The sequence below is a fragment of the Dicentrarchus labrax genome, unplaced genomic scaffold (assembly GCF_905237075.1).
Source record: "Dicentrarchus labrax unplaced genomic scaffold, dlabrax2021, whole genome shotgun sequence".
Classification (NCBI taxonomy): domain Eukaryota; kingdom Metazoa; phylum Chordata; class Actinopteri; family Moronidae; genus Dicentrarchus; species Dicentrarchus labrax.
In genome coordinates this window covers 6,779,666-6,806,974 of record NW_026136702.1, presented here as the reverse complement: position 1 = coordinate 6,806,974, position 27,309 = coordinate 6,779,666, and the positions used below count along the sequence as shown (strand labels likewise).

Here is a 27,309-nt window from a genome sequence, read left to right as displayed (position 1 = left end):
CAACCTAAAAGATTTTGCCTGTGCTCCTTTGAGCTTTTTAGTGTTGCATTAATGACAGAATAGCATTAATAAAAGGAAGATAATACTCTTCAGACTCCTAAGTGCTACAAAAATGTAGCTTTGCCATGAAATTACTGTGGGATTCACTTAGAATCAGAAAGAATTATGTGATTCCCCTCAGTATTATATTAATTCTCATCAAATAAGTTCCCATATGTAACACACAAACATGTCAGTGATGTGCAGCAGTACATAGATGGCTAAATATTGAATACTGAAAAGGCCAAAGGGCGACTTTGGTCCACTTGTGTTGTGGGTTTCTAGGCAGGAAGGGCGATTTTAAAAAAAAAATCTGTAGCTGTATGCAAATTTTACCTGATGAGCACTGGGAATAAGCACCCTGTTCTGTTTCACTAAGTTCAGTTACATCAGCAAGCTCTGCAGGTGCACTTTTTTTGTAGTGAGCCTGTTCAGAGGTCATGGTTTCTATTTGAGGAGGCCTTCATGCCTCATGCCTCCAGTCCTGCTCCAAGGCTTCTGTCTGCATTTATTATGACTGAACAGTGTAGAGCTGTGGGACATGAGGCAGGTGCTTTCACAGGCTCAGTCAGCGTAAGTAAGATGTTGGCCTGTTGGCTCTTTGCAGTTTAACTATCCATGACCTCAACCAAAGTGGTAAGAAGACTGTCCTTTTTGGTTATAGTTTCTCCATTATGCATTCTCAAATCCAGGGCCTGACTGTCTAAGAGCAGTACGTGTATTTGTGTGACTGAGGCTTCTGACATGATAGTGACAAAAAAAAGTAGGGTTCATAAAGATGTTGAATGAATTATTCATGGCCAATCACTGATAATGTCTCCAAAAGCTGGGGAAATTTGCAAAATCATACTCCTTATCATACATTTATAGCTTGCAAATTATCCAAGCGTGCCTAAGGGGAGATAAGAAAATTCATAAACTCAGCACAATAAGTCTTTGAAGCAAGCAGATTTGTTCCCTTATAACAGCACTGACAAATTGTACACAGTGCATCATTGCCTCGGAAGTTTTATTTCTGTGATTAGTGCAAGGACTGAGGAAATTCTTTATCATAACACCACAGCAGCGGCACAAAAGGAACATGAAAAAGACTAAATTTAGGACTGATACTTGTCTGTTTCACACTGATGTACTCAGATCATTGACTGTACAGTTTCAGACAGTGAAATGAGTAAGATCGCTGTGAGTTAATGCCTAACAATGGCACCTTAAAGCAGGCACTTCATCTTGATGTCTGGGCCTTATATTACCTATTTTTCTTCATGTTCCAAAAAAATGCCATGCTTTTAAACACTGTTTACTCTTTTCGCAGTTGGCAAACTAACATGTTTGTACTGATAATGTGTTACCATCTCATTGGCTGAAGTCCGTGCCTTTCATCCAATCAGTGAACGGAAACCTAAAAGTCACTGTGACTGTGCCACCGGTGATGTCAATATTGACGAAGGCATCCTGGACACGTACAGTATATTCTGTGTATGCACACGACCAACATAACTTGTACACGTCTCACTCAGGTGTAACCCTTCACCGCTATATGTGTGGAATTACTTAAGTGCTGGCTAATGAAGCGGCATTAAGCACTGTTACCAGCAGTTTCCTTAACAGCCTTGTGTGGAGTAATGCAAAAAAACCCAACAAATGGCTTAAACGTTTCCATATGTAAGCAATTTAGAAGTGCTCTGTCTTTGTATACAAGTCATTGATAACCTATTTTTATTCATATTATGAGACCAGCAGGGAAGTGGTTTGATGAATGACCTGGTTCACAAAAGTATATTTCATTGCAGATTATTTGTTTAGGTCATGTTGCTTAGTGCTGCTCAAAAAGTAGGACATGAAATGTGCATTTTCAGTGGTGGCGATTCCCATGAGTACTCTGGCATTTCCTCACAGCTTACCTAACCCACACAGTCCCATCTCAGGATCCACTGTGGTCAATGGATTTAACACAAACATGCATACAGCTGTGTTTAAATTCAAGGGCCCACACACTGAAACTTAGTGGAAACAGGATACAGTGGAAAGATTGATACTGCCACCTTGTGGTTTGATGGGTGGCTCTTTAAACTACAGATTTGGTGTATTTTCATGCAACCGAAGACTTGTGCGGAATTAAATAAATAAGCTCAAGACAAATAGAGAATGGCACAGATGAAACTTGGGAAAGTAGGATTTATTCAATGCCATTATTACAAATTTATAAAATGCTAATGTTCTGTAAGAAAAGCATCATGTAAAGGAATTCACACAGTTGGAATCCATTAGAAATACATTCAATTTCTTAAAAAAAAACTATAATGCATTTTAACACTCCACTGTGCCTGGTCATGATTGTAATGTATTTTCTTATCTTCTTAGTGCATCTTTTTTTTTTTTTTTTTTTTTAATAACTGTTTAAAATAAACAAACTGTTTAGAAGATCTGGTAAATATATCAGGTCTGATACACAAGAACCCATCAATAACAAAGGGGAATTCATGGCAAAATAAAGAAAAACAACAATTACGCACTGAAAAGGAAAGAGTATATAGGCAGAGTTGGCTGGGGGAAAGAGGCTGCTGAGGGCAGAATACATGTAGTGCAGGTGTGTAATGAGTGATGAACCAATGTGGATTTTACTAAAAATGCTAGATTCTTACATAGCCTATTAGTTTACAGATTTCTTGCAGAAATCTTTCTTTTCATCCATATTTGCAAAATGAATGTGCATCTTAAGATATCTGTTGGGATCAGAGGCCAGTTCAACAAGAATGTGGGGACCAATCCAACTGTCCATTCCTGAGGTGAAGTGAAGCTATTTTAGACTTGAAGATGAACTGTCTTGTAGGTCAGTCATAAGTTTCCCTACTAGAGGGTTGGTTTAGTTACACTCCAGTGTCAGAGCCTGGGAATGCAGAGTATGAGGATGTTTTGAGGATGATTTTATTTTACAGGCACTAGTTTTGCTTCTGTAAAACAAAAACAAAAAACCCAGCTGATTAAGCATATGAAGCATAAAACGTAGGTTATGGCGACGTGAAAAACATTCACAAAATGAAAGGTATTTAAAAGTGGACATGAGAAAAGAAGGTTAGAGTCAGAATGTACGGAGGAAGAAATATCATCAAAAAGGCAAATTTTCTATTATGTGCATAATGTAAAGATGAAACAAGAAATTAGGGAAAAAAGAAAATCAGCCCTATTGATGCTGCAAACAATGGAAGACCTTAATGTTGGCAGCCTCATTCTCTGGAGGCAGTCACACTGAGTTAGACCTCCATAAATAATGGAAAAGGATGGACCACGGACCAGAGGACAGGGACTCTGTAAACATGAAGACATTCTGCTTACGAGACACTTGGTCTCATGCAGGGTTTTAAAGTGGCATCAGACCCATGGGTGGGAGCAGAGATGGGGCTTAGGTTCATGTCCATGCAAGGCCCCGGGGACGCCAGGTTTTCATTTGCTATGACTGGTCACTTGGTGATGGTAGGACAAAAATACTTTAAAAAAAAAAAACCATGTCAGTTGTTCTTGAGCTGGTCAATGCATCCCTGCAATAGAGTCACATTGTTCTGTGGAGACAGGAGAAAACAATATTAATATTCCTGACAAATGGAGTTCTGTTTTAAGTCAGGAGGATATCCAATATCTCACCTAATAAAATGCACATTAAATGTACAACTCTATCCCACTTATAATTAGGTTTTTGTTGTGTTTGCATGCTCAAACAACATATCTTACTTATGGAAACCAGAACAAATTGTTATCCTAATTATAAGTAAATCAAATAAGTTTGCTGGGTGATTTTGAAAAGAAACAGTGATGCTGTGGCATGTAAACACCATCAGTGAGCCCAGGTTTCTGCTCACTGTCTGCCACCTAACACAAGCAAATCTTCATTGCATGTCACTCTCATTACTGGCAATGATAGAGAAAACCACAAGGGGGTTTTAAAATGCATGAGCATCAAGGTAAACACAAATCAAAGTGGGTAAATTCTCAAGTCAATCATAAAAACAAACACTTACTGAAATGCTAAAAAATGTAATATGTGCCTGCAAAAACAGTAATTATAAACCTGAATAATATTATAATCGTGTATACAGGGGTATAGATAAAAGGGGCAGTGAAAAGATTTATTTTCTAATTTAAAAGTCCTTTATTTTGGTGATTTATAATTGTGTCTCTAGGAGCATTCAAGGGTAGGTTTATTTGCTCAGGGTAAATGATTAAATGCACTAAGTAGAAGCAGGAGGGGTGTTAACCTTAATTTGTAAATAATATAATGTTTACAACTTCCAGTAACACGGTGGCAGCATTTTGTGTGGTTTCAAACCCCTCCTCTTTCATTGTTCAGTCCAAACTAAACCAGTGCTGACCAGTGTAGATGACTAACGCAGTACACAGAAGTCTTCTCAGGCAGATACAGATTCTATAAAAGCGAGAGTTGCTATAAACTCAGCCTATTAAGAGTGTTGTTGCGAATGCAAAAACATCTAGGGCCAGATGGATAAACATTTCCCACACATAAACTGCTATTTGCAAAACAAGAACATGTGTTTGCACCTCATTCATACTTCAGGTCAGCCAATACAATATCAATACAATTAATGACAATCAAAAGGTACACGTATAAACTTTTAATTAACTGCTTTTGCATACTAAATTATGTTATTATCAATATTATATTAATAACAATAATAACATATAATATAATATAATTTATCACCTTTCTGGCATTTCATGACTGAGATATTAATGCTGATAATGTTCACAGGTGAGATTAATTAATGACATTATGGCTGTATAATAGTAATTGATTATACTTTATCTGCATAATACTATAGGCACCAGGTGTGCGCCCCTATAGGAAGTTAAAATAATATTTTAATTTGCGTAAAAATCACCAGACTTCATCACAAAGTATAAGTTACGAATAAACAAACAACCTCACGCATGTCGGCTGTAATGTGCTGCTCACCTTGGCGTGTTTTATCTCAAGCTCCGCCATCTCTATGAGGTTCTTCCTGAAGGCCACAACACGCCTGCCCTTGAAACTGGTGAGTTCTATGAGAATAACATCGTCCAGTTAAAAAATAGCTTGCGCAGTGCCTGCTATTTTTACACACAAAGAAACAAGTACAGAGCGAGCCTGTATCTCTTATGCACGGATGCACACACCTTTTTTCCCAGACTCTGAGAGCTTGTCAAATTTCTGCAGGCAGTGCTGCTGGTGCTCCTCTGCTTGGGGGATGTCCTTGCTCTTCAGTCGAGCCTTATCCAAAGCCTTGTTAGAGTTCTCATAGTCAGCTAACGCCCGGGCTCGCCTGTACAGAAGGTCCTGACATGTTCCAGGAAATTAAACATGAGGAAAAAAAAAGTATGAAAAGGGAAAGCAGAGAAAGTGAACTTGAACTATTTTAGAGATGACTTGTCTCCGTTGGGAAAATGTCTAATAATCTAAAACGGTCAACATGCAATGGTTCAAAATCTAATCTCCTGTTTCAAAAGACAGAGTTTAACAGCAGAAAATTACACTTTTTGAGTATAAATGAGAATATATGCATTTTTGTTTTGTATAACAGGGTTGGTTACTGCTCCTCAAATGCAATTATTTCAATTTGAATATCTACTCAATCTGTCTTCATGCTGAATACAACCAATATGAACATCTCTAATACCACATAGACTAGAAAATGACTGCCTTGCTACTCAGAATAATGGATATTATTTATATTCATCTTCACTCCTAAATGTACACTCCTTAATTCAGATTTACTTATAAAAAGACAACAAGGATTAATACTGAGCCCTGATCTGTGGAATAAAGCAGACCTTTTGATATTTCCAGTATTGTGAGTCCTGTGCAATATATTGGTGTATAACATCTGTGCAATATCTTTATGTAGGGCATTGTGCAATATTCTTGGTGTGTATGTCTCAGTGTTTATAGATGTGTGTGTGATACAGCTTGTTACGTGTAGTTTGACTGTACATGTGTGCTTTTAAGTCAACAGTGTTATTCTCAACTGCCCGAGACAAACTTCTCCTAAGAGAGACAATAATGGCTAATCTAAATATTGTTCTGTCTGGTTGGAACGGGTTGCATCGAGTTATGGAAATACAGCAAAATGTCAAATTCATGAACAAGGAACACAGCTGTGAGTATGTGCATCTCGTACGAAGAAACTGAGGATAAACTTGTCTCACCTTGGCTGCCTGGATGTCTCTCATGTAATATCTCAACAGCTCAGTGAGTTTCAGCTCCTGGTCAGATGCTACTCTTCCCTCCACTTTCTGCAGAGACACAGATGAAGACAAATAGCGGCTACCACAGTGTATTTACAAAATCAGGACAAAACTTTTCTGCCGTGTCTTAGTTTGTAACTAAAGTCCTACTTACTCTGAGCTTCTCAAACAGGTCTGCCAACTTCTCCAGGTGCCTGAGAAAAAAAAGTAAAGCCATAATGTGGAAAAACTCTCCAACTATGTCTTTGATCAAGATGTGAATTTATACAACTTTTGTCCACAAGAGGCCAAAAGAAAAAAGAAAATCATTAAATTACATATTAAACTCACTTCTTATTTGCTGTACTATCATCAGCAGAGAGACTGTTCAGGGTGGCAGAGACGTGAATGTAATCATCCGCAATATCTGTAACAACAGAAATTAGCATGAAAAACTTCCAATTATAAATTAATTTATTCCACCCCATTAAAAATCTGATTTAATATGGTAATGTAAAAAACCCTCTAATACTTTTGTGTGCACGGGTCATTTTCTCTGCTTTGGCAGTGGAATCTTTTATCTTGCTGTAGTAGTCGAGCAAGAATGTTTTCTCCTGCTCGAAAAAGTCGTCGACTTCCTGTGGAGGAAACAAACACGCAGACAAAAGGTAAGTGGCGACGACATTGGATAAGACAAGTCTGTGATGCTGTCATGCATGTACTGTACGCAGAAGCCCCACCTTTATTCCTGAGATAAGGACCTCATCAGCTGACTTCACCATGTTTTTAAAGAATCCTCCAAACATTTCCTTGGCATTCTTTCTTCTCACGCTGAGCTAAAATGACAGAATGAAGAAGGGGAATGTATTAAAATCAATGAGAAGAATATGATGCATTTGTTCAAGCTTATCATACGACATTCTGGGAACTAAGATGGGCCTGAAATAATGTCCGTGACTTCACCAATAGTTCATTGTTTTTGTATCATTATGTGTCCACAAACACATGCTGCATGTTACAAGTATATGAAGTGTTTAACTCTTCTTGTTAACAAATACCACTGCCACTGACTGACAAAGACTACACAGATAAGCATAACTGCTGATCACAGCAGGATGTAAGCCATGTGTCACCAGTCTCCAGTAAACTCTACTTCCTCTCTTTCCAACTGACAACTCTGGAAAGGAAGTCAGCATTATGGGGAACTCACATCCTGGTCATACTCTAAGAAAATCTGGAAGTTTCTGTCTTTGCTTAAAGTGGGGTGAGAGGACAATCTCTGCAGGAAGACTTCGTGCACTTGGACAGTTTTCTTGAACACAGCCAGGTATTCACTGAAAAGAAAAGAAAAACAGCAAACATTATATATATAAATGTATATTTTTTGTAAAACAATATTTCATGCAGGTTTTGTAAAGCATCTAACATGACGCTGTCTAAAGGACACAATACAATTCATGGTGTTTTGTTTGAGTGTCACACTCACGCTTCCAGCTCTTGCTTCATTTTAGTGTACTCGTCCTTTGTCATAGTGGCTTCACCTTCCCCCAGTTTGTGCATCTTCTCTCTTGGGCTCTCAAAGTCAGGCTTTGGGGGCGCTGGAGGAATCTATGAATGACAAAGCAGGAAATAAGTTACTTTCAAAACTAATGATGGGTTAAATTAAAAGGACCAGTTTGTAGGACTTTGTGTTTTGTCTAGCACTGAGCCGACCAAGCACAGGAGAAACTACAGTGGCTGCAAAACAAAAAAAGGCAGAAGTCCATGTTTGTCCATTCTGAGCTACTCTAGAAACACAAAGGTTCAACACAGCGCAGCGGCCTCTGCAGAAGAGGACCCTGTAGATAACAATGGCTCATTCTAAGGTAATGAGACAATATGATTCCTATTTTCAGATGATTATATACGAATGAAAACATACTTATGAATATTATATTCCATTTATGCCAATAGATCCTCCTAAATGTTACACACTGTTCCTTTAATGTGTAATATATACAATTAAAATATGCATACATACATCAAAAAGAATTAAGACAAATGGTGATCTTTCTATTTATTTGATTCATGTCTGCAGGAAGTTAAACTCACTATAAGTCCAGCATAGTCCTCGGTCTCAACCAGTGTGTCATGAAGCCAGATGAAGTCTTCATGCTGCCTGGGAACGGAGAACTCTGGCTTCTGGAAAGAGCTCAGTGTGGTCTGCAAATATACGTAATATTATAATTTGAAAAGAAAACTGTCTACATATCAGCGTATACTCGTATAGAATACTTTTAAACTTCTTACCTTAGTATGGACAGTAAACTTGACTTTGTCCCTTTCACAGAGTGCATCAGGAATGTCAATGAGAAGAGAGGCATCATGGTTTAGATCCACAGACACAGAGCGCATCTAAGGAAAAGGAATACACCAAGGTTATATAAAAAAGTCATAATTATTCACTTTATTTTGGGTTTTGTTATCTACAGTGTCTCTACTGTTTCCGTGGGGTACGACAGATTTAAAAGTGTAAAATGTGGGAATGCATATAGCAGTGACACTTCTCAAGCAAAGCTCATAAGTGTTGCGTTTTGAACATTAGTTCAATAAGAGCAATAATTGTAATCAGTCTCCATAATTCCCATATATAAGCAAAATCTTATATAAGCCAGTAAGGCAGCACTACAAATCACCAGTGTCTGAAGTCTTCCCTTGCTTAACAATGTACAAACAGAGGAATCTTCTGTTAGCTGCAACAATTTTGAGAGTCCGAAGACATTTTCTCTGATTCAACCCCCACCGAACCTGCCTGGCTAAAACTTCACGGTAAGGTTCAAACTGAGGTTGGAGGGTTAGATAAACAAACATATAACATTTTTAAAAAATAAAAAACATATTTCCTAGCACACAGGGCCCCTCAGAATTCATAATGCACAAAAATGTAGTACTGTGAATGATTCTTCCTCTAGTGTAGAGCTTTAAATGTTGGGTAAGTAAAAAGGTTTAGATCTGACAGCAGGTCTCAAACTTCAGTCCAACTTTGGCATAACAGCTTCCACACCCCTGTAGATCTGTTATATTACAACAACAAAAAAAAAAAGAGAGCAAACATACCGTAATCTTGTCTATTTACTCTTGCTGGTTAAAGAATACACTCAGTTGCCTCATGAAGGATAATGTGCAGTTTTGAGGCTGTAGTTTATATTATCTCATTGATGTACATGAGCCAGACAAAATAATAGAAACTCACCACAAACTACACCCTCCAAAACGACCATAAAACTCACAAAAACTAACATTAAATCATCAAGACACCTGTCAGAATGATGCTAATTTTATTCCACAGGCCCGTGTAGTGCACAGCTCTGCAGTGAAGTCCTTTTAAAAAAGGTAATTATAAACGTAATGTAAGAGAAACCTTAAACCCATTCAGGCTGTGTTACTTTGCTTATAACTTTAACGTTGACAGTAACTTCACTAATGGGTAACATTAATGAGCAAAAACAACACTTTTCCGCATGAACGCAGCTGGACTCAACCCACGTTAACCCTCTTCCTAATCGCTTTATCCTTTAAAGAAAAAAAAAAAAAAAACACGATAGCTTAGCTTTAGCCAGGAGCTAAAGAAAAACAAAACAACTTAGCGACGTTAACTAGCCCCAAAAAAAAAAAAAAAAAGCAGCCGTTAGCGGCCGTTGGTGCAGTTTAAACGCCCCCAAAAAAATAAAATAATAAAAAATAAAGATTATTTAACTTACCTTTTCCTTACTGCTTTCGTCTATGCTGGATGTCATGGTTGGAGGGAGATCGACGAACAGGCCAACAACCCCAATAATAAAAGTATAGAGCCAGGAAGCTCCTTCCTCCGCTGACTGGTTAGCTCCCTGACGAACTGTCAGATCGGTTACTCCTCCTCCTCCTCCTCCTCCTCCTCCTCCTCCTCCTCCTCCTCCAACCTCGTGAAACATTTAAAACCCGCCTCACCGTGGATGTGACTGGGCAGCGTCGACTTTATCGATGCGCCGATTGGTTTTTAAGCCTAATCAATCATGCCACATGTTTCCTCTCTCCGCTGTGTGAAATATTCGTAAGCTTTGTAATTTACGATGTTACGTTTTTTTTTTTTTAGTTATTGTTTGCTAACGAGCGGAAGAGGGTTATTTATTAGTTAGTGACATTAGTTACACGGATGTATTTTAATGACGCACTGATGCAGGTACATGGGTAATGTAGTTTTTTTTTACTGTTACACACCCGGAACTACCAGCTTCTTTTATTAATAACAAATAATGTATAAACTTATTCAAAAATTCTACTACTTTAATATTACTTATTAATTAATTTAAAAAAAATTTAGTTAACACAAATGACATAGGAGAGTAAAATTAATAATTAAAAAATTATATTATATAAATTATATTTAAGACATAAGTGTAAAAACATTTTTTTTTAGCAGAGGCATTATTGATCTTTTTATAGATTTATTTATTTAAATTCCTGCCACGCTGGAATTTATTTGGCGAATCGACGCCCGTGAACCCGGAAGTCCTCCACCGGAAGTTTGTGCGACCGCGGAGGCGCGTCGTTCGGAAACAAAGCGCTTTTTTTTTTTTTTTTCTGGACGAGTTTCTCTGGAATACGCCGGGGCAAGTACGGTCTCAATAACGAACCCAAAAAACCGAAACTTCTCGTATTTACACGTAGTTCGATAGCTATGTTATAGTCGTACAAGCTTGTTGTGTGAAAAGCCGCCAAAATGTTAGTTATTAAACGCGTGGTGCCCTTTGGAGGCACCATTGTCTCTCAGTGGACCTCCCTCTCTGTGACCAGTTTCTCGGTTTGTCATGGCCTAACATCCCCAAAGAAACACAGCCCGTACAGCTCCGTGGACAGTGAGCGCTACTCTTCTCTTGTAAAGTCTACCATGACATCGAGGACCAGTTCCCAGACCGTCGACAGCATAGAAGCGGAGGATGAGCACATTTATGGACCTGTTATCAAAGCTTCAAAGCCCTCTATCACCCCAAAGGTGAGGGAAGCTAAAACCCTCCATCCCTTCCTACACTGCGAAGAGACTCTGGAAACAGAGGAGCCAGAATCAGGACCTCCAACTCGGATTGCGTTAAACCGGGGCAAGGGCAGGTCTTCTGTACCGAGTGTGACCCGCATTTTACAGCAGACCATGTCCCCGGGTCAGATCCTCTTACTGGAGAGATGGAAGAGGAAGATGATCGCAGAGCTTGGAGAGGATGGCTTCAAAGAATACACTAAGAGTAAGTTTGTGTAACATCAATGTGACACCTACCTATTGTGTGGTATCTATAATGTGGGGTTTTCTAGAACAGTGACCAACAGTTGTTGTATTCAATCAGATCTATTCAGACAAGGGAAGCTTTTCCATTCAGCGTTGGAGGACACTCTGACAGAAGCAGCGTGGAAGAACAAAGAGACACCAGAGTATCCACCCGACGTACAGGGATACCTGAAGAGCATCTCTCACGTACTGGAGGATGTCAGTGCAGTGAGAGCCATTGAAAGCACCGTACAACATGAAACTCTGAACTACCTGGGAGTGGCGGATTGCGTTGCCCGCTACAGGTAAATATCCTGATTTGCAAGTAAAGATAGGCCAGACTCTTCCACAACGAGACTGTTCTCACTACACATTTTCTGTCCACAGGGGTGTATTGTGTGTGATTGACTGGAAGACCTCAGAGAAGCCCAAACCCTATCTGAGGAACACATATGACAACCCTATTCAGGTGGCGGCCTACGCTGGGGCTTTGAACTCTGATGGCAACTACAAATACCAGGTGATCTACTGAGAAACATGATGTGATTGTATGCTTTACACCCAGATGACCTGTTCTCATAAATTGTAGCTTCTTATAGTAAGATGAATCAGCTACAACCTCGCTGATTTATTGTAATTTACAGGTTGAAAATGGACTCATTGTAGTGGCCTACAAGGATGGCTCACCTGGCCATGCTCATGAGTTGAGCTCAGAGCTGATGTCGGAGTACTGGAACGCTTGGTTGCTTCGTCTGCAAGAGTTCACTGAACAAAGGTAAAGCAGTCACCAGGGTTTTTTAATATTCCTTTAAAAGATGATTTCAGTTCTTTTTAATAAATTGTGGATTTTATTCAGAAATGAATGCATTAATACTGTTTGATCATATAGAATAGAATAGAATAGAATAGAATTGCCTTCATAAACTAGTGAAGCTGAAATGATTAGTTAACTAATCATTTGGTAACTTGAGAGGAATCTAATTGATAATTGATTAATGATGTAATAATCTCAAGACATCACTTTGGACTATAGTTACTTGTGATGGCAGTTTCTAATTGTAATTAACCTTTTATATAAATTATGAATTTAAAAAACACATTATTTAATAATGAGCATTGAAGATCTAAAAAAACCCTATTATTTTTTCAATATATGGTAATAAATATGCACTTTTACTTTAAGATTTGTTTCTTTTCATTTCAGATCCAGTCTTGCATCAAATGAGAAAATATGATATGTGATCAGCAATGTCCATGAAACAGGTTATATCAGCTTAAAGCAACTGAACCTGAACTGAAAATACAACATGCTCTCTTACAGTAGCAGGAACTCTTTCTTTACCCTCATTTTTGACAAATACTTTCAGTTAATCTCACTAATGTTTTGTGCTACAGATGCACATTAGTAAGTTCATTAGACTTTTTTACACATACATATTACCCTTCTTTGAGGTATTTAAAGATCATTGAATTGAAACCAGGCTTCCCTGTGTGAGGGATCCTCAGTGAAGCCCAGGTTTTTAAAGAGATTGTATGAGACCTCATTCTCCTCCTCAATGAAGCAGTACACTGGGTAGCCCTGAGCGTGGAGTCTCTTGGCCATGGTGCTGACCAGGACTTTGGCATAGCCTTTCCCCCTGTGCTCTGGCAGAGTGTGCAGCATCCCCATGGCACACGTCGGATAGGTCAGGATCCAGGCCACGGGTTTTGCTTCTGCATCCAGCACGCAGCAGGAGGGGAAGTTTGCGAGCATGTTCCGGATCATCCCGACAGCCTCCCTCGTCTTTGCAAACTTCCACGACTGATTCACCAAGCCAACGTGCGATTCATCCATAGAGCTGAGGGAGATCCCTGAGCTGATGCAGAACAGAGCAGAATCAGGCTTTATTAATGAGCTATTAAGACTTTAAAATAATGATTTTAGACACTTAAGATGTCAGTGCATGGGTAGGCTCTCTACCTGTCTATAGAGGGAAGGTCGGATACATCCTTCAGTATCATCATGTGACACACTGCCAGTTTGCAGCTCGGAACGTTTTTTTCTGAGGCCACCGCTTTGAATATATCAACGTGGCGAAGATTGATTCCTTGGACAGACGTAATGCAATTATTTTTTTAATGGAATATCTATTAACAGAAATAAATGTGTATTTCTTTTGAGTTCTGAAGAAAATGTATTGTTTATACAAGATTAAAGATTCTAATCATTCAGTCAATTCTAAGTTATTTCAACCGTGTGCAAATCTTGAGGTATTTGAAAGATTAAAAGGTCACAAAGTTGCTCTCATATTAAGGAACAAGCAGTTAGTTTGTTTTTACACAGCCATTTTTGAATAGAAAGTTTCTGTTCCCTGTGATATGAATGCCTTGCACATTTCTTCCTAACTTCTCCTTTTTTATTTATTATTCAGATATTGTAATGGCACCACGTATGATCTTTGCACTCATAACTTTTTGTGGTGTAGGAATACAACATAAAATAGTGCCATATCTTTCTCAGATCATTAAATGATACGCCATAACTATGGGAGGACTTTGAACACAATGAAAGAAAAGATAATAAAACTCAAAGCGGCGGCTCAGAAATAATGTTAATGTCTTGTCATTGACTGATGTAGGATGGATCATTTAATGGCACATTCCAACACTTAAAGTATAAAGATCAGTGCATTAATGCCATTATAGTATTTCAGTTATCATAGGGACACCCTTCAAGAGCAATGTGCGATAAAAATAAAGAGAATAAAAGGTAAATGAACTGACTTTAATATTCAAGAGACCATTAGAAGAACAAAAGAAACTTATTTTTATTACCAAGACAGAGGAATCTGGTCCAATCAATAACAGAGGACTTCCTTATGGTTTCCTCTAGAATAGCTTCATCGTTTGCAAAAACCGGTGTGTCTTTGAAGAGATCACCCTCCTGTAAGAACAAATGAAGATGCTGTATATGCAGAAATATATACTATACATATGTATATATTTAATGCACATAACATTAGTAGTTACCTTTTCATATTGTGGTTTGCAGATAATGACATTGAACTCTGGCCACCTGTCCACTAAAACCTTCACAGGGTCTGCTCTGACCTGATCTGATCTGTTCATTAGGACCAAATAACCGTAAACCTTAAAAATGAAATAGTTGTATTAGTTATTCAGGCAGTGAGTGTAGTTAAAGGTGTTGTTAAGCAAACATAGTAATATTCGTCAAATCAGAGTAGATCTGACCGGACAGACCTGTTGCGACCGAGGTAAATATTTTTTCAGCCGGGTCTCAGTTATTTTCAGTTGCTCTCCGGTCAGTTCCATGGTCATTTCTGGAGATGTTTCTTTCCCAATCCGGAATATTAAATGAACTGCACCCAACTCCAGAAACGCATATTAGCCTGCAGAGTCCTGAGAGTGCAATGTTTCCGTCTGAAGTTGGTTTCTGATTCGCACTTTCGCTGCAGACATGTAAATTCTCGGCGAAACTCCAAGTTCACGTGCATTATAGGGTGGACATAAAATTCCCCAAACCTTTTTTTTAATGTTTGACACAATAGAAAAAGGGATCATTTCACAGCTGTTTCTCCAGACCATAACATAGAAACCCACGTCTAAAAATAACGCACTGTCTATAGATTACTTTAAAGCTTGTTTCATAAGCCTGGACACAATAAAATGTTGTACTTGAACCTGGACTGGAACCTATTGAAGCTTTGAGAGTAATTTAAAGTGGAAAACACATTCTCTTCGAAACATGAACAAAACAAGGTATGCATAAAATGTCTTTATTATTGGGAACCACTGTTACTAATAATTGCACAGGTGTGTATAAAATGAGGCAAACTCTATGGTATATATAGAGAATATACAGTACAGTATGTGTGTATGAACATCATTTTATAATTCACAGAAAGGAAAGCATGAATCAACACAACTTCATTTTATTTATCTCTCTTCTCTAAATACCTGTATGAAAATGTGACATTATTATTGTATTAGTGTTAGTTAATGCCTCTTTACCCTTATAATACAGTCAGTATATAACCAGGAGAATTTATAACCACTTTAAAACCTGATATTATGTCAGCTATGCATTCAGAGAATTATTACAAAATCACAATTGTTACAAAATCAAATGTTGAACTCGAACCACCCCGCCCTGTATGAGGGATCCTCAGTGAAGCCCAGGTTTTTAAAGAGCCTGTAGGAGACCTCATTATCCTCCTCTATGAAGCAGTACACTGGGTACCCCTCAGCGTGGAGTCTCTTGGCCATGGTGCTGACCAGGACTTTGGCATAGCCTTTCCCCCTGTGCTCTGGCAGAGTGTACAAAATGCCAAGGGCACAGTAGTCGTACACCAGCATCCAGGACACCGGTTGACCCTCACCATCAGTGATGCAGCATGACGGGAAGTTGCCGATGAGGTTTTTAATGTTCGTGTGACCCCTCTTGTTCCCTCCAAACTTCCAGGTGTTATTCACCAAGTCAACATGGGAAAGGTTAAGAGATGAAATCCTTGATTCAAGCTCACTGTAGGGAAAAAATGATTAAGATAACCGTTCATCTGAGTGGAGGAATAATATTAGTTTACTTTTCTCTTAAGTGAAATATACACACTTTAATTATCTGACTGTACCTGTCAACTGCTGGTGGGAGCAGATGGCTGCTGTCTGGCAAATACAGAAGACGCACCAATGTATAGCCTCTGTTGTTGACATCTCTGGCAGAAGACACTTCTTTGAGCATGGGGGCATGGGAAAAGTCAAATCCTGCAGGACAAAAATGATTCACCATTATGTTACTTTTCCAGTAGTGAGGGAAGTATTCACATATTTACAGCAGTGTAAACGTTTTTTGGTGTTAAGGACCCTCAAACTGATACACATTGGGTCATAGACCCACATTTGATCCGTGTCTCATAACATTTAGTTATTCCATACCTGTCTGTACTGTAGGTTGTCAGATTAACAGTAAAGAGTGTAAAACCTATGACCAAAAAAGTCCTTCTTATACATATTATACATATACTATACAAAAAATAGTGAAAAGTGAAATTAAATTTCCCCTATTTTATATGGACCCCCTGGAGCCCTCTCAAGGACCCCTGGAGGTCCACCAGACTCCTGATTGAGAACCACTGCTCTACAGTTAAAGAAGCAAAACCACAATACAAATTACTAACCCTAAATGCTGCATAACTAGTCCTATCAAAACACACTTAAAGTATATAAAGTAATAGCACTCAATGCCCTGAGTCTAACACTTTTACAATGTTATACTGATTATTGTAATTGTACTGTAGTTTAATAATAATGCATCATACATTTATAGGCTCATCATACTGTTTTGTGTGTAAAATCTTATTTGTAAAGTAGAAACTAACACTGTCAAAGCACTTGTAAAAAGTTAAAAATGTTACCTCTAAATTGCAGTGCAGAGAAAGCATAATGTGGCATGAAATTGAGATAGAGAAAAGAAAAGCACAATTATTACTGGATGATAAAACCCTCTCTGCAGCGCTGAAAACTCGCCTCCAATAAGGAAGTAAGTTCTCCAGTCAATTGCATTTTCTTCTGTCAGCATTCTCCTTAAAATCTGTTCATCCGTGCTGAAGTATGTCACCTTTTTCATGAACTCCAGAGCGCGCTTGTTCTGTGAAATGAACGCACATATTATTCTAGTGTTATCACATGGTTAAAAGCTGCAACGCATCCAATGGGATGTGAACTCACCTTGGGGTCAGGTCGGCAAATGATCACCTTAAAATCAGGCCAGGTATCAACGACTACCTCCAGTGTACTCGGTTTATTCCTGTTAATACCATAGAGGAAGCCATATACCTAAAAAAAATAAGTATTAAGGCGGTGACTGTGCATGCTGACATACTGAGTTCTGCGTTTTAAATGGCTTGCATGCGTCTACCTTCAAACTCTTCGGGACGTGTTTCAGCAGAACTCGTTCAGCGGTGTGAAGCTCTTCTTTGTTCAGGACCTTCATGTTTTTTGGGGGGTTATGAAACCTCTTAATGTTGTTGTCCGACCTGTCTTGTTTGTTTAAACTGAACTGTCCCACCAGTTATGGCCTTGATGAATCATTTACAGTCGCTCGGAAACTTGTAAATCAAGCATGTCCACTCAAAGAGTAAAAATACATTTCTACTTCCTGTCTGAATTTAAAAAATAAAAGCATATCCTTTTCTTTTCTTTTTCTTTATCCCAAATTTGCTGTGACAGGAGAAGCATTTTAAATATGAAAGTAAAATCTGTGAACACATCCAGAAAATGTTAGGGAGCACTGACCTTTGTTTCATCTCTCTCTTTGGATAATAAAAGCACCAAATATCTAAAAATACTTTAAAATACTGGTCATAGTATCAATTATTCTTAATACGTCCTTCATATTTTTACTTTGTCAATAACACAGCTGCAATATTGCTTCTGGACAGCCATATACTGTAAAGTCACCTTTTTGTTTCTCTACTACTACAATCATCCAATAATTATCACTTATTGGTCTAAATAATTAATTATTATATTATGGTAAGGTGTAATATTTTGTTAAAGCTCATTATTTTGCGTGAAAATAGGTGTTGGAAGTCCACTTTGCACATAACAAGATAATGTGAGAAAATCATGACTTAATTGGACCCCAGAAGAGGAAATTCACATTTGGTTAAACCAATTATGTAAAACAGAAATAGATAGGTTTTTTTTTTTAAATCTGCGGCAATTATTTATGAAAATTGATCCCCCCTTCCTAAATTATACATTTTACTGGATTCATATCCTTATTGGCCAATGTCAGATGAGAGACAGGAATGCTAAAAAAAATTTTTTTTGTTCTCTTCCCTAAAATTATAAAAACAGACAACGGAGATATAGACAGAAAAAAGCTTGGACACACTCATTAAACTTCACATGCAACTTTAAATTTTATTTGAACCAAAGCGTGTGGTTGTTAATAAGCGAATCAACAGTCCAGTACACAAGTGTTGTTATTTGCTTGGTTTAGTAAATAATGTGTACATTAGAAAGTAGCTCCTCTAAAAGTTAATTGAACGCTACATGGCTATAATACATTGGGTATTAAACAAAGCTTATTCAGTTTATCATATAGTGAAGAATCACAGGAATAAAATGAAAATGTTAATACTTTTGCGCATCATCTACAGGTAAATGATGTACTATGCTGTATGAAGGTTCTTCTGCAAACAAGGCAAACACCGAAGGGTTCCCACGTAGCTCGCTCTCTAGCATTTCTCACTTATCACTCTGATGTCACTTAGCCATGGGCGGCTCCACACTGTAAATGTGCACTGGTAAGGCTGAGGAAGAGAAAGGATACACATTTATACGATCATGAAACAACTCATAAAACAGCATGCAGCATTACATCTTTGAGATTGTGTAGTCAAAGAGTAACATAGCATTGTTTTGTTTTTAAGAGGACATGATGGAGCGGGATGCCTTCTCTTAAAGCACTGTAAAAGACATCGTGCCCCCATTCCTCGTGTTCAATGATCATGATTATTTCATGATTAGATGTCATTAAAGTAATTAAATATTTTCATCTTTCAGGGGAATATCATTATTAAAAGACTAATGTTGAATTATTTGTTTAAAATTTAGTCATCTGGTTAAAAAGGATTTCACATTTTGGGTTTCATTATCATCATGAGATACATTTATTATACACCCTGTGAGATCATATAATAGAAGATAATATAATGGTATGATGTTATTGGTATTTTGGTAACAATTGTTGTTGCTTGGTGACAGCAACAAACAAAAACAGATGGCTCGAAGAGGGGGAAGTATAGATTTGTTTCACAATAGCTTGTGGTCTACTGTTGGAGAGAGAAGTACAACTCTACTGTAGGATGTTTAAACATTGTGTCTAATAACCCGCAATGGAAAAATAATCCCAAAAGCTGAGGTTGTAGCCCCTTAATAAAGTAATTACCCGGGCCATTTCTGGGTCTTGGTGGACGGTGCACACTTCCTCAGCTTGGTCCTTTCTGCAGGGAGTCTTCCCCATTTTCACAGTAATGACATACTTGGTGCCAGCAACCACCTGAAAACAGAAGCGGGTGGGTCATTCAAATACAGATTACGTGACTAATGATGTCGCAATCCTACAGCCTGATTTCAGCACAATACAAAATCAAGACCCTGCCAAATACAAAGCACACACCAAAAGAATGCATGTAAAATGGCAAACAACTGCAACAAAAGAGGTTCTTCTTTTCAGGTTCCTTTTATTTCCCTTTCTAAAGATAAGTAAAGAACACGTTTCCAGTTCATTTATTTATTTGAAAATGTGACCTGCAGCTGGTTTTAAAGAGACTGTACAACTGTTAATGCGGATTTGACTAGATTTTATGGTTATTTCTCTGCCAACCCCTACATTGATGTTAGGATCCATGCACATATAGCCAAATACACTGTTAAATAAAAGGTATATGCAGTTTAGGGGTGAAGATTAAGCCTTTATTCTGTATAAAGTTTGTACATACAATACAAATTAAATTTTTTCTTGAGATCTTATATTTTTTTATTTAATGTGTATTTTCTTTGTGTTACTCATATGAAGCTGCTGTAACAAGTGAAAAAAAAGTGAATTTCCCCAATGTGGGATCAATAAAGTCTATCTTACCTTACTTTACTGGGTAATGGGCGTTAAGGCCTGCTGTTAACTGGCGGGTGTAACACTGTGATATAACATGGCTGACATACAATCGGGATTATACTGATTTCATTAACTAGGCGGCTGTCTGTTGAGCTATAATAAGGTCCGGACATTCACAAGTCACTCACCTGTGTCTGAACCTTCACTACCTGTGCCACCTGGCTGAGGTACATGTCGTTGCTGCCCTTGTTGTGCTCGACGACGGCGAAGTTGAGGGCATTTTGAACCCCTTCGTCGTTCACGTCCGCGTCTCTAAAGCCCCCAACCAACGCCCCCAACCCGACGGCGAGCACCGCCGCAAGAACGGGAAAGACAGCCTTCCACATCATGTTTCAGCAACTGGATGACTCGACGCAACAAAGCGACACAACAACAACAACAAGAAGTCCCAGACGTTTCCTTCCCTTATATAAAGAACGACGTCAGGGCTGGTGAGGCGCGCTGTGAGTGACAGGTCCAGGAGCCAATCAGCAGCCTCTAAAACACAAACCCCCTCCTCCCATCGGATCTGGTTCTCAGGTCAGTCTGCGAGTGTGCTCGTTTTGTACGCCTATAAATTCCGTAGCTGCTACCCCCCCTTTTTCTTTTTTCCATTTGTGGAAATTCGAGTCACTCTTTTAAAAGGAGGTAATTAAAAGGTATTTGGAAAGCTGTTTGAAACCATAATGCATCCATGGTTGCAGCACATCGTGGTTGGATTTTGGCGTTTGTTTGTTCACAACAAGTTGCAGGAAATTAATCAATTTTCACCTTTGTCCTAGTGCATGTCTGAAAGGTAATCAGCTTTGGAACTGCGCAATGCTAAGACTTCAGGTTTTAAAGTAAGTAGGCTTTTACCACTAATACTCATACATTTGGCAAATTTAGTTTTTAATGTGTTTTTCTCTTTTTAAAGTATGATGATACTTTATTAAAGGGGAGGTATCTACATAAGCCATTTTTGCAGATTGTTCTATTTCTTTTAAAATATATTTGTTACATATACATTTATAGTGTATGTGCAGATCATAAAATGTAAATAAATAAATATTTGTACTGCTGTAATTATCTCCAATTGTTATATTTCTTTCCACACATTGCAGAGAAGCTTTCTTTGGCTTGGATGCTGTCCAACAGCGGCTTGTAGTAGGTAGCTCTGCCCTGGCAGCAGGGGGGATCCTGGCATACATAGCGCACAAGAGAAGACAAGTGAAAACTATTCCTCTTGGTGAAGGATGGTGGGGAGCAGGAGAGAAGCCACTGTCAGAGGATGAGAAAATCTACCCCTTTCAAGTGCAAACCTCAGATGAAGAGATTAAGGTCATTTTGAGCTGTTAAATAAACTTTTCATCACCAAATATCAATTTAAAAAGTAGTTTGAGTTGTTATAAGACAGTAACGTGTTTATGTTCAACAGGACCTCCACGAGCGCATTGACAGAACCCGCTACAGTGATCCATTGGAAGATAGCGGCTTCCAGTATGGCTTCAATTCCACTCATCTCCAGAAAGTGGTTTCCTATTGGAGACATGAGTTTGACTGGAAGAAGCAAGTTACAGTGCTTAACAAGTTTCCACACTTCAAAACTAAAATAGAAGGTACACACAGCCTCCCTACTTAATCAACAGGTTTTGCTGAGTAATCCCTTACAATTTAAATATTTGCCCACTATTTTTTTTTATCACGCCAATACAGGATTGGATGTGCACTTCATCCACGTGCGACCGTCACACCGAGAAACCCGAAAGGTTCGCCCTCTTATGCTCGTCCACGGCTGGCCTGGCTCCTTCTACGAGTTCTACAAGATTCTGCCACTTCTCACAGAGAACCAGGATGGTCTCGTGTTTGAGGTCATATGCCCGTCCATCCCTGGCTACGGTTTCTCAGACGCTCCTCACAAAAAAGGTTGATGATTATAAATATATGTGTGTGTGTGTGTGTAGTTCAGCTTGAGCAGCAGATGTTTACAGATGTCCTTTCCTGTGTCTTTTCAGGATTTAACAGCCTCGCCGCTGCCCGGATTTTCCTGACACTGATGGAGCGTTTAGGGTTCTCCCAGTTCTATGTGCAGGGAGGAGACTGGGGCTCCCTCATCACCACCAACATGGCACAGATGAAGCCCCAGTAAGACAGCAAAACAAGGCCTTACATGCTACAAGTTACCACTGCAGTGGAATTTCCACCACCCACGTGATTTTTAAAGGGAGCATTGTAACATTGTGAAACAGTGCTTGCAGTCAAATGACCAAAAAACCACTGACACTACACATTCCTGGAGAATAACAGATATTTTGTCAATAGAAAACCATGATAAAAAGTTGCATTTATAACTATAAATTGACACTTAATACAGATTAAAACATTATAAGACCTATAATTATTTTTTCAGGTGCGTGAAAGGACTCCACTTAAACATGATGATGTCAGGAAGGGGGTTCAAAGTCTTGTTGTCCCTCATGATTGGTCCCTATCTGCCCTTCCTGGTGGGCTTCAGTCGGGAAGATGTTCGCCGGTTGTTCCCGTTCTTTGAGAAGAATGTCTGGGAGATGTTGAGGGAATCGGGCTACTTACACATCCAGGCCACTAAACCAGACACTGCAGGTGGGGACATACACTGCCAGTTTGGATGATCATATTGACACTTGACAGGTCAAAGATGAACCCACTGAATTTGAGAGAAACCTCCTGAGACAAGCTGACTGTTTACAGTATTTTGTAATCTCAGTATACACATTTTTCAGCTCTTCATATATAATAAATTGTGTGTACAGGTTGTGGACTGAATGACTCTCCTGTTGGCTTGGCGGCCTACATTCTGGAGAAGTTCTCCACTTGGAGTGATTTCAAAAACAGGGATCTGGTGGATGGTGGGCTGGAGAGGTACAAGGCCTTTTCATTATTTGTAGCGCATAAACGTATATGGAGATAGTGTAATTAATTGTTAATTTGTTGCATTTGTGCAGAAAATTCAGCCTGGATGACCTCCTGACAAATGTAATGATCTACTGGACCACAGGCTCCATAGTCTCCTCCATGCGCTTCTACAAAGAAAACTTACAGAGTAACCTTGATGCAAGAGTGGATGCAAAGTATGTGGCTAAAAGTTCATATTATCAAAACGATGACTTTTATTTAGCTAATCTGACAACCTTATTATCCTATCATATTAAGACTGATAACGTTTTGTCTTTTGATTTAGGACAGGGATATTCGTGCCCACTGGATTTGCCGCCTTCCCTAATGAGCTGATGCACGTCCCCAAATCGTGGGCACAAATTAAGTATCGAAACATCTACTCCTACACTTTCATGCCTCGAGGTGGTCACTTTGCTGCCTTTGAGGAACCCCAGCTGCTAGCCAATGACCTTATCCAGTTTGTCAGAAAAGTGGAGAAGTCCTGATGTTAATGCATTCTCAGACCGTGGTGCAAATGTTCTTTATTATTGCTGTTGTGTTTGATTTTGATTGATCATTCCAAATATACATCCTTGTTACTAAGCTCACACTACAATCCATCTCACGGCTTGATTGCCTCCAAAATTGCAGCACTGTCAAAATCATTTTCAGGCTTTAATAAATGTAAACATATACACAGATGATACTGGCAATGTATTAAAAAATTGGATTAAAGAAAGCAATATAATAAACCTTAAACCTTTCAAGTTATGCAGATTAAAAATATATTGCACTGATATTATGTGTGTTGTCTTTAACGTCCTAAACAAACGTATCTTTTACGCAAAACATGTCATTCATGTACATTCTTCATACATATAAGCATTAACACACAATGTTCTAAGATTTCATCACCTTAACAAAACCTGGAGAACACGTTCAGTATTTCAGAAGAGTATAAAAACCGGTAATACACCATACTGCTGGTGTCGATGAACCCACTATTGTTTTAATTGACATACTTTTAATCATAAAGCAGAAAAACATTAAACTCATAATTCATTAAAATATGGACCACTCAATTCAAAAATCAAGTTCAGAAACCACTTATACCACCATTAAAATTTAATTTTAGCATACAAGCTCCAGAAAGAGCTCCAATACCTACGCTATGCACTCCACAACCTTTTGGGTCACTTGCCAAAGCCCTTGATAGTCATGGGTGCCTGGAACCACACATAATCCTGCCAGTCTGACCCCTCTGCCCTCGGTTCCTTACAAGTTTTGGGATCAGTAGACAGAGCAATAACTTTGTTCTTTACACGGGTTGGCACTTTAAATTGTAGTTTAGGGCGAAACCAACCAACGCCGCAATCCCTGTGAGCCAGCGCCAAGACCGTGGTGGGCATTAAACGAACAGGTCTGGTGTCGGACAAAAGGTCAGCCACGAAAAGAGTGCGGAAGAGTTGCCTTAAGCATGCGGACACTCGCAGGCATTGATCTCCACTAGCCACTACCAGAGCCTCCATGTTGATCTCATACAGCTCTTTGGGGAGGATGAGGGAGCCGCCCATTAGCAGTAGCACACGGGGAACCCTGCTAAGGGAAAATAGCACTTCCAGCTGCTGCAACACCTCCTCCAGCTCCTGAAGGGTCTGCTGACACTTACGCCAGTCCATGTCTGCTGACTGCACTGGCCTCCGACTCACTGTGTCTTTATCCTGAAAGCAACAAACACTTTTATTTAATCTCAAATCCACAACATTTCATCATTTATGAAGTATTAGATGTGCATTTGATCATTTTTTCCTATTCACCTGCATCGACGCTTGCTGTTTCTTCTGAGAATACACCAGCTGGTCATACGTCATGGGTAGCTGCTGTCTCTGATAGAGAATGCACTTGAGGATCTCGCTGACAAAGCGGCAGCAGCCTTCCTGAGTCACGGTGCCGGGGAAGTCCACGTTCACATGGCCTTCCTCCTGTGCTCTTCTCATCACCTCAGCATCCCTGTCCTCTGTGTTACTCTGTTGTTTACTGGCGGTCACGTTGGAATCCTGCAAACTTCTCTGACCAGAAGTGCCCTCTTCTTGGGTGTTATCTGTCCAAATGGAGGAGCAGAATAATGTCATTAGGGTGAGCAATGGAGCTGTCTTGCTCAATTTTAGCTAGTTAATGTTAATGAAATCTAGCAAGGCCAGTGTTCTAATAAAGCCAGCCACTGTCCCCATTTTCCCTCTAAACGTAATATATGGCAACTGTCTGTCAGTGGTGGAGGAATAAGGCTGCTCCTTTATTTAAGCATAAGTTCTAGGCTACTGTAGAAACATGGTGGACCTCTCTGTAGATAACAACTGCCTCTTCTAAAGGTAATAAAAAACACAATAATTCTTATTTTCAGGTGATTATACACTAACACAAACATACCTATAAATATTGTATTCACTTTCTGCCAATAGATCCTCTGAAATGTTACACACTGGACCTTTAACTACTCATAATTCAGAATGACCCTTTACAGAATACTGGATTAATTATTGAAGGTGAACATGAAAGAAGACTTGTCTGGTCGAGGTGGGGCCAATTTTAACTACTTTTTATACTGCTGGATAGTTTAATCCAGAAATAGAATCACATTTTCTTGTTGACTTTAATGTTTTGAAGCAAAATATTCAATATATTCAGTTTACAACTATAAAAACCATCACAATGTAGACTCTGCAAGGTTGTAGCTTTTGCTTCACAAACATCAATGGTTGATGACTAATCAATTAACAGAATAATTGTCTGAGCTGTAAACTATTGCAGTTAAACGTAAAATGTAATAAGATGGAAACACTTTGCTTTCCACAAGTGCCACCTCAGGATATCACGTTTGCCTTAAATAAATAACTATATAAGAACTATTAGATAGATAAATTATATACTTACAGAACAAAAGACCGTTTTAATTTGTTCCCCCACTCTCCAGAATGAAAACACTATCTATTTCACACTGCAACCACTGTGTTTGACAACCTGTCAGCTTCACACGTCTGGAAACGTGCAGGCAAACGAGTAACGTTGAGTATCCACAACGTTACGTTACCTACCGGGAGGGATGTTTGTGGAGGGCATGGTGGAGTTTTCCTTGTCTTCCGTGTTGTTCCCACTGAGCTCCCCCGAATCCGGTCGGTGTTCAGGGGACGCGTCTCTTACTTCGCCGGTGTTTGTCGCCTTTAAACGTGTTTTCACGGCCTCCGCAGCGGGTCGGTGTGAATGTGAGTCGTCGGGAACATTTTGTAAGAGTTTAACGTTACATGTCACATTCGCCTCCTCCAGGCTGCCGTCGTCTTTATCCGACGAAAACGAAAGGCACCTCTTTATCTCATCGCCCCCGCTGTTAATACTCGACTGAACATCCGCGTCTTCAGAGTTTGATGTCGGTATAAATATATTTGGGTCTTCTGCCATACTTTTGAATGTCCCCGCCGGGTGTACTCTGCACTGCATCATGGGAAGCGTGGGTCGACGGCAATGCTGAGTTCACGTACCGTGTGGAAAGACTCGTAAAACAAGCTTCCACTTTGGAAATGATGGTGGATTGGCTCTTTTGTGCTCATAAATGACTCAAAATGTGTTTATTCATGAAGGCTGTCTTTGTAGACGTTTCTTTTATGGCTTGCTGAATTTTTAGCACTTTTATTTTGAACGAGACTTTAAATTAAGTTTTTTTGTAACAGCTAAAACAGGCCGTAACAACCACCCTGCCACTAGAAATATATTTCGCAAATGTAACAGCGTGAATCACAATCTTATAAAACTTTTCTGATAATTTAAGTCATTGTTTATCGGCCTAAAATCTGTTTGACCCATGACACAAATAAAGAAGTTTTGGTTGTGTTTGAAGTTCTGCTGTCGGTTTTTTTCCGGCCGGACTTGAATGCAATATATTGATTCAGACATTTCAAATGAACATTAAATATTAACCACATTAGATACGCATGGATTTTAATGTTGATGTAATAAGCAGAAACTCAAAAAATACGTGATATTTTACCCAGTTATTGACAAAACCTGCAGGTAATTTATCCTGGCAGGAGATCATCTGAGTGCAATGTTAAGAGATAACAAAACAATCAAATCAGCCTAGAGCTGTGTAACAAAAGGGTATTTTAAAAACAACTTTTTCTTTGGGGCATGGTTTATCGATCCCCATTTTGCACGCCGCAGTGGCCAGTTTGTGTAG

General features: G+C 39.0%; 7 protein-coding genes across 8 annotated transcripts; 2 read left to right on the top strand and 5 right to left on the bottom strand.

The window, feature by feature from the left end:
• Window positions 1-2,196: 2,196 nt before the first annotated feature.
• On the bottom strand, window positions 2,197-10,149 carry snx5 (sorting nexin 5). Its single transcript, XM_051427690.1, has 13 exons — window positions 9,993-10,149; window positions 8,542-8,646; window positions 8,344-8,454; window positions 7,739-7,860; window positions 7,463-7,586; window positions 6,993-7,088; window positions 6,785-6,890; window positions 6,604-6,679; window positions 6,428-6,467; window positions 6,235-6,321; window positions 5,206-5,365; window positions 5,006-5,091; window positions 2,197-3,596 (listed from the first exon to the last, which is right to left on the bottom strand). Exons 1-13 carry the CDS (start codon window positions 10,026-10,028, stop codon window positions 3,546-3,548), a joined length of 1,200 nt encoding a protein of 399 aa, XP_051283650.1. The 5' UTR covers window positions 10,029-10,149; the 3' UTR covers window positions 2,197-3,545.
• Window positions 10,150-10,730: 581 nt separating this feature from the next.
• On the top strand, window positions 10,731-13,738 carry mgme1 (mitochondrial genome maintenance exonuclease 1). Its single transcript, XM_051427560.1, has 5 exons — window positions 10,731-11,507; window positions 11,607-11,832; window positions 11,915-12,047; window positions 12,172-12,302; window positions 12,732-13,738. Exons 1-5 carry the CDS (start codon window positions 10,991-10,993, stop codon window positions 12,760-12,762), a joined length of 1,038 nt encoding a protein of 345 aa, XP_051283520.1. The 5' UTR covers window positions 10,731-10,990; the 3' UTR covers window positions 12,763-13,738.
• On the bottom strand, window positions 12,306-14,956 carry si:dkey-76k16.6 (uncharacterized protein LOC566817 homolog). Its single transcript, XM_051427634.1, has 5 exons — window positions 14,768-14,956; window positions 14,537-14,656; window positions 14,342-14,450; window positions 13,488-13,614; window positions 12,306-13,383 (listed from the first exon to the last, which is right to left on the bottom strand). Exons 1-5 carry the CDS (start codon window positions 14,843-14,845, stop codon window positions 12,984-12,986), a joined length of 834 nt encoding a protein of 277 aa, XP_051283594.1. The 5' UTR covers window positions 14,846-14,956; the 3' UTR covers window positions 12,306-12,983.
• A 333-nt stretch (window positions 14,957-15,289) lies between these two features.
• On the bottom strand, window positions 15,290-18,282 carry si:dkey-76k16.5 (uncharacterized protein LOC566887 homolog). The gene is made up of 5 exons (XM_051427618.1): window positions 17,442-18,282; window positions 17,252-17,359; window positions 17,051-17,171; window positions 16,156-16,288; window positions 15,290-16,049 (listed from the first exon to the last, which is right to left on the bottom strand). Exons 1-5 carry the CDS (start codon window positions 17,514-17,516, stop codon window positions 15,650-15,652), a joined length of 837 nt encoding a protein of 278 aa, XP_051283578.1. The 5' UTR covers window positions 17,517-18,282; the 3' UTR covers window positions 15,290-15,649.
• A 143-nt stretch (window positions 18,283-18,425) lies between these two features.
• On the bottom strand, window positions 18,426-20,652 carry cst3 (cystatin C (amyloid angiopathy and cerebral hemorrhage)). Its single transcript, XM_051427651.1, has 3 exons — window positions 20,336-20,652; window positions 19,482-19,592; window positions 18,426-18,843 (listed from the first exon to the last, which is right to left on the bottom strand). Exons 1-3 carry the CDS (start codon window positions 20,534-20,536, stop codon window positions 18,769-18,771), a joined length of 387 nt encoding a protein of 128 aa, XP_051283611.1. The 5' UTR covers window positions 20,537-20,652; the 3' UTR covers window positions 18,426-18,768.
• A 58-nt stretch (window positions 20,653-20,710) lies between these two features.
• ephx5 (epoxide hydrolase 5) lies at window positions 20,711-23,880 on the top strand. Of its 2 annotated transcripts, none has more exons than XM_051427467.1 (10): window positions 20,711-20,845; window positions 20,969-21,028; window positions 21,290-21,506; window positions 21,604-21,784; window positions 21,882-22,091; window positions 22,181-22,310; window positions 22,576-22,787; window positions 22,958-23,066; window positions 23,150-23,275; window positions 23,386-23,880. In XM_051427467.1, the coding sequence occupies exons 2-10, from the start codon at window positions 21,006-21,008 to the stop codon at window positions 23,585-23,587; spliced, it is 1,410 nt and encodes a 469-aa protein (XP_051283427.1). In that variant the 5' UTR covers window positions 20,711-20,845; window positions 20,969-21,005; the 3' UTR covers window positions 23,588-23,880. The 2 variants fall into 2 exon arrangements, with proteins under 2 accessions (XP_051283427.1, XP_051283436.1); XM_051427476.1 differs by having other exon boundaries at window positions 20,739-20,834.
• Window positions 23,607-26,603, bottom strand: mad2l1bp (MAD2L1 binding protein). Its single transcript, XM_051427552.1, has 3 exons — window positions 26,174-26,603; window positions 24,899-25,182; window positions 23,607-24,802 (listed from the first exon to the last, which is right to left on the bottom strand). Exons 1-3 carry the CDS (start codon window positions 26,574-26,576, stop codon window positions 24,275-24,277), a joined length of 1,215 nt encoding a protein of 404 aa, XP_051283512.1. The 5' UTR covers window positions 26,577-26,603; the 3' UTR covers window positions 23,607-24,274.
• Between the last annotated feature and the right edge of the window lie 706 nt (window positions 26,604-27,309).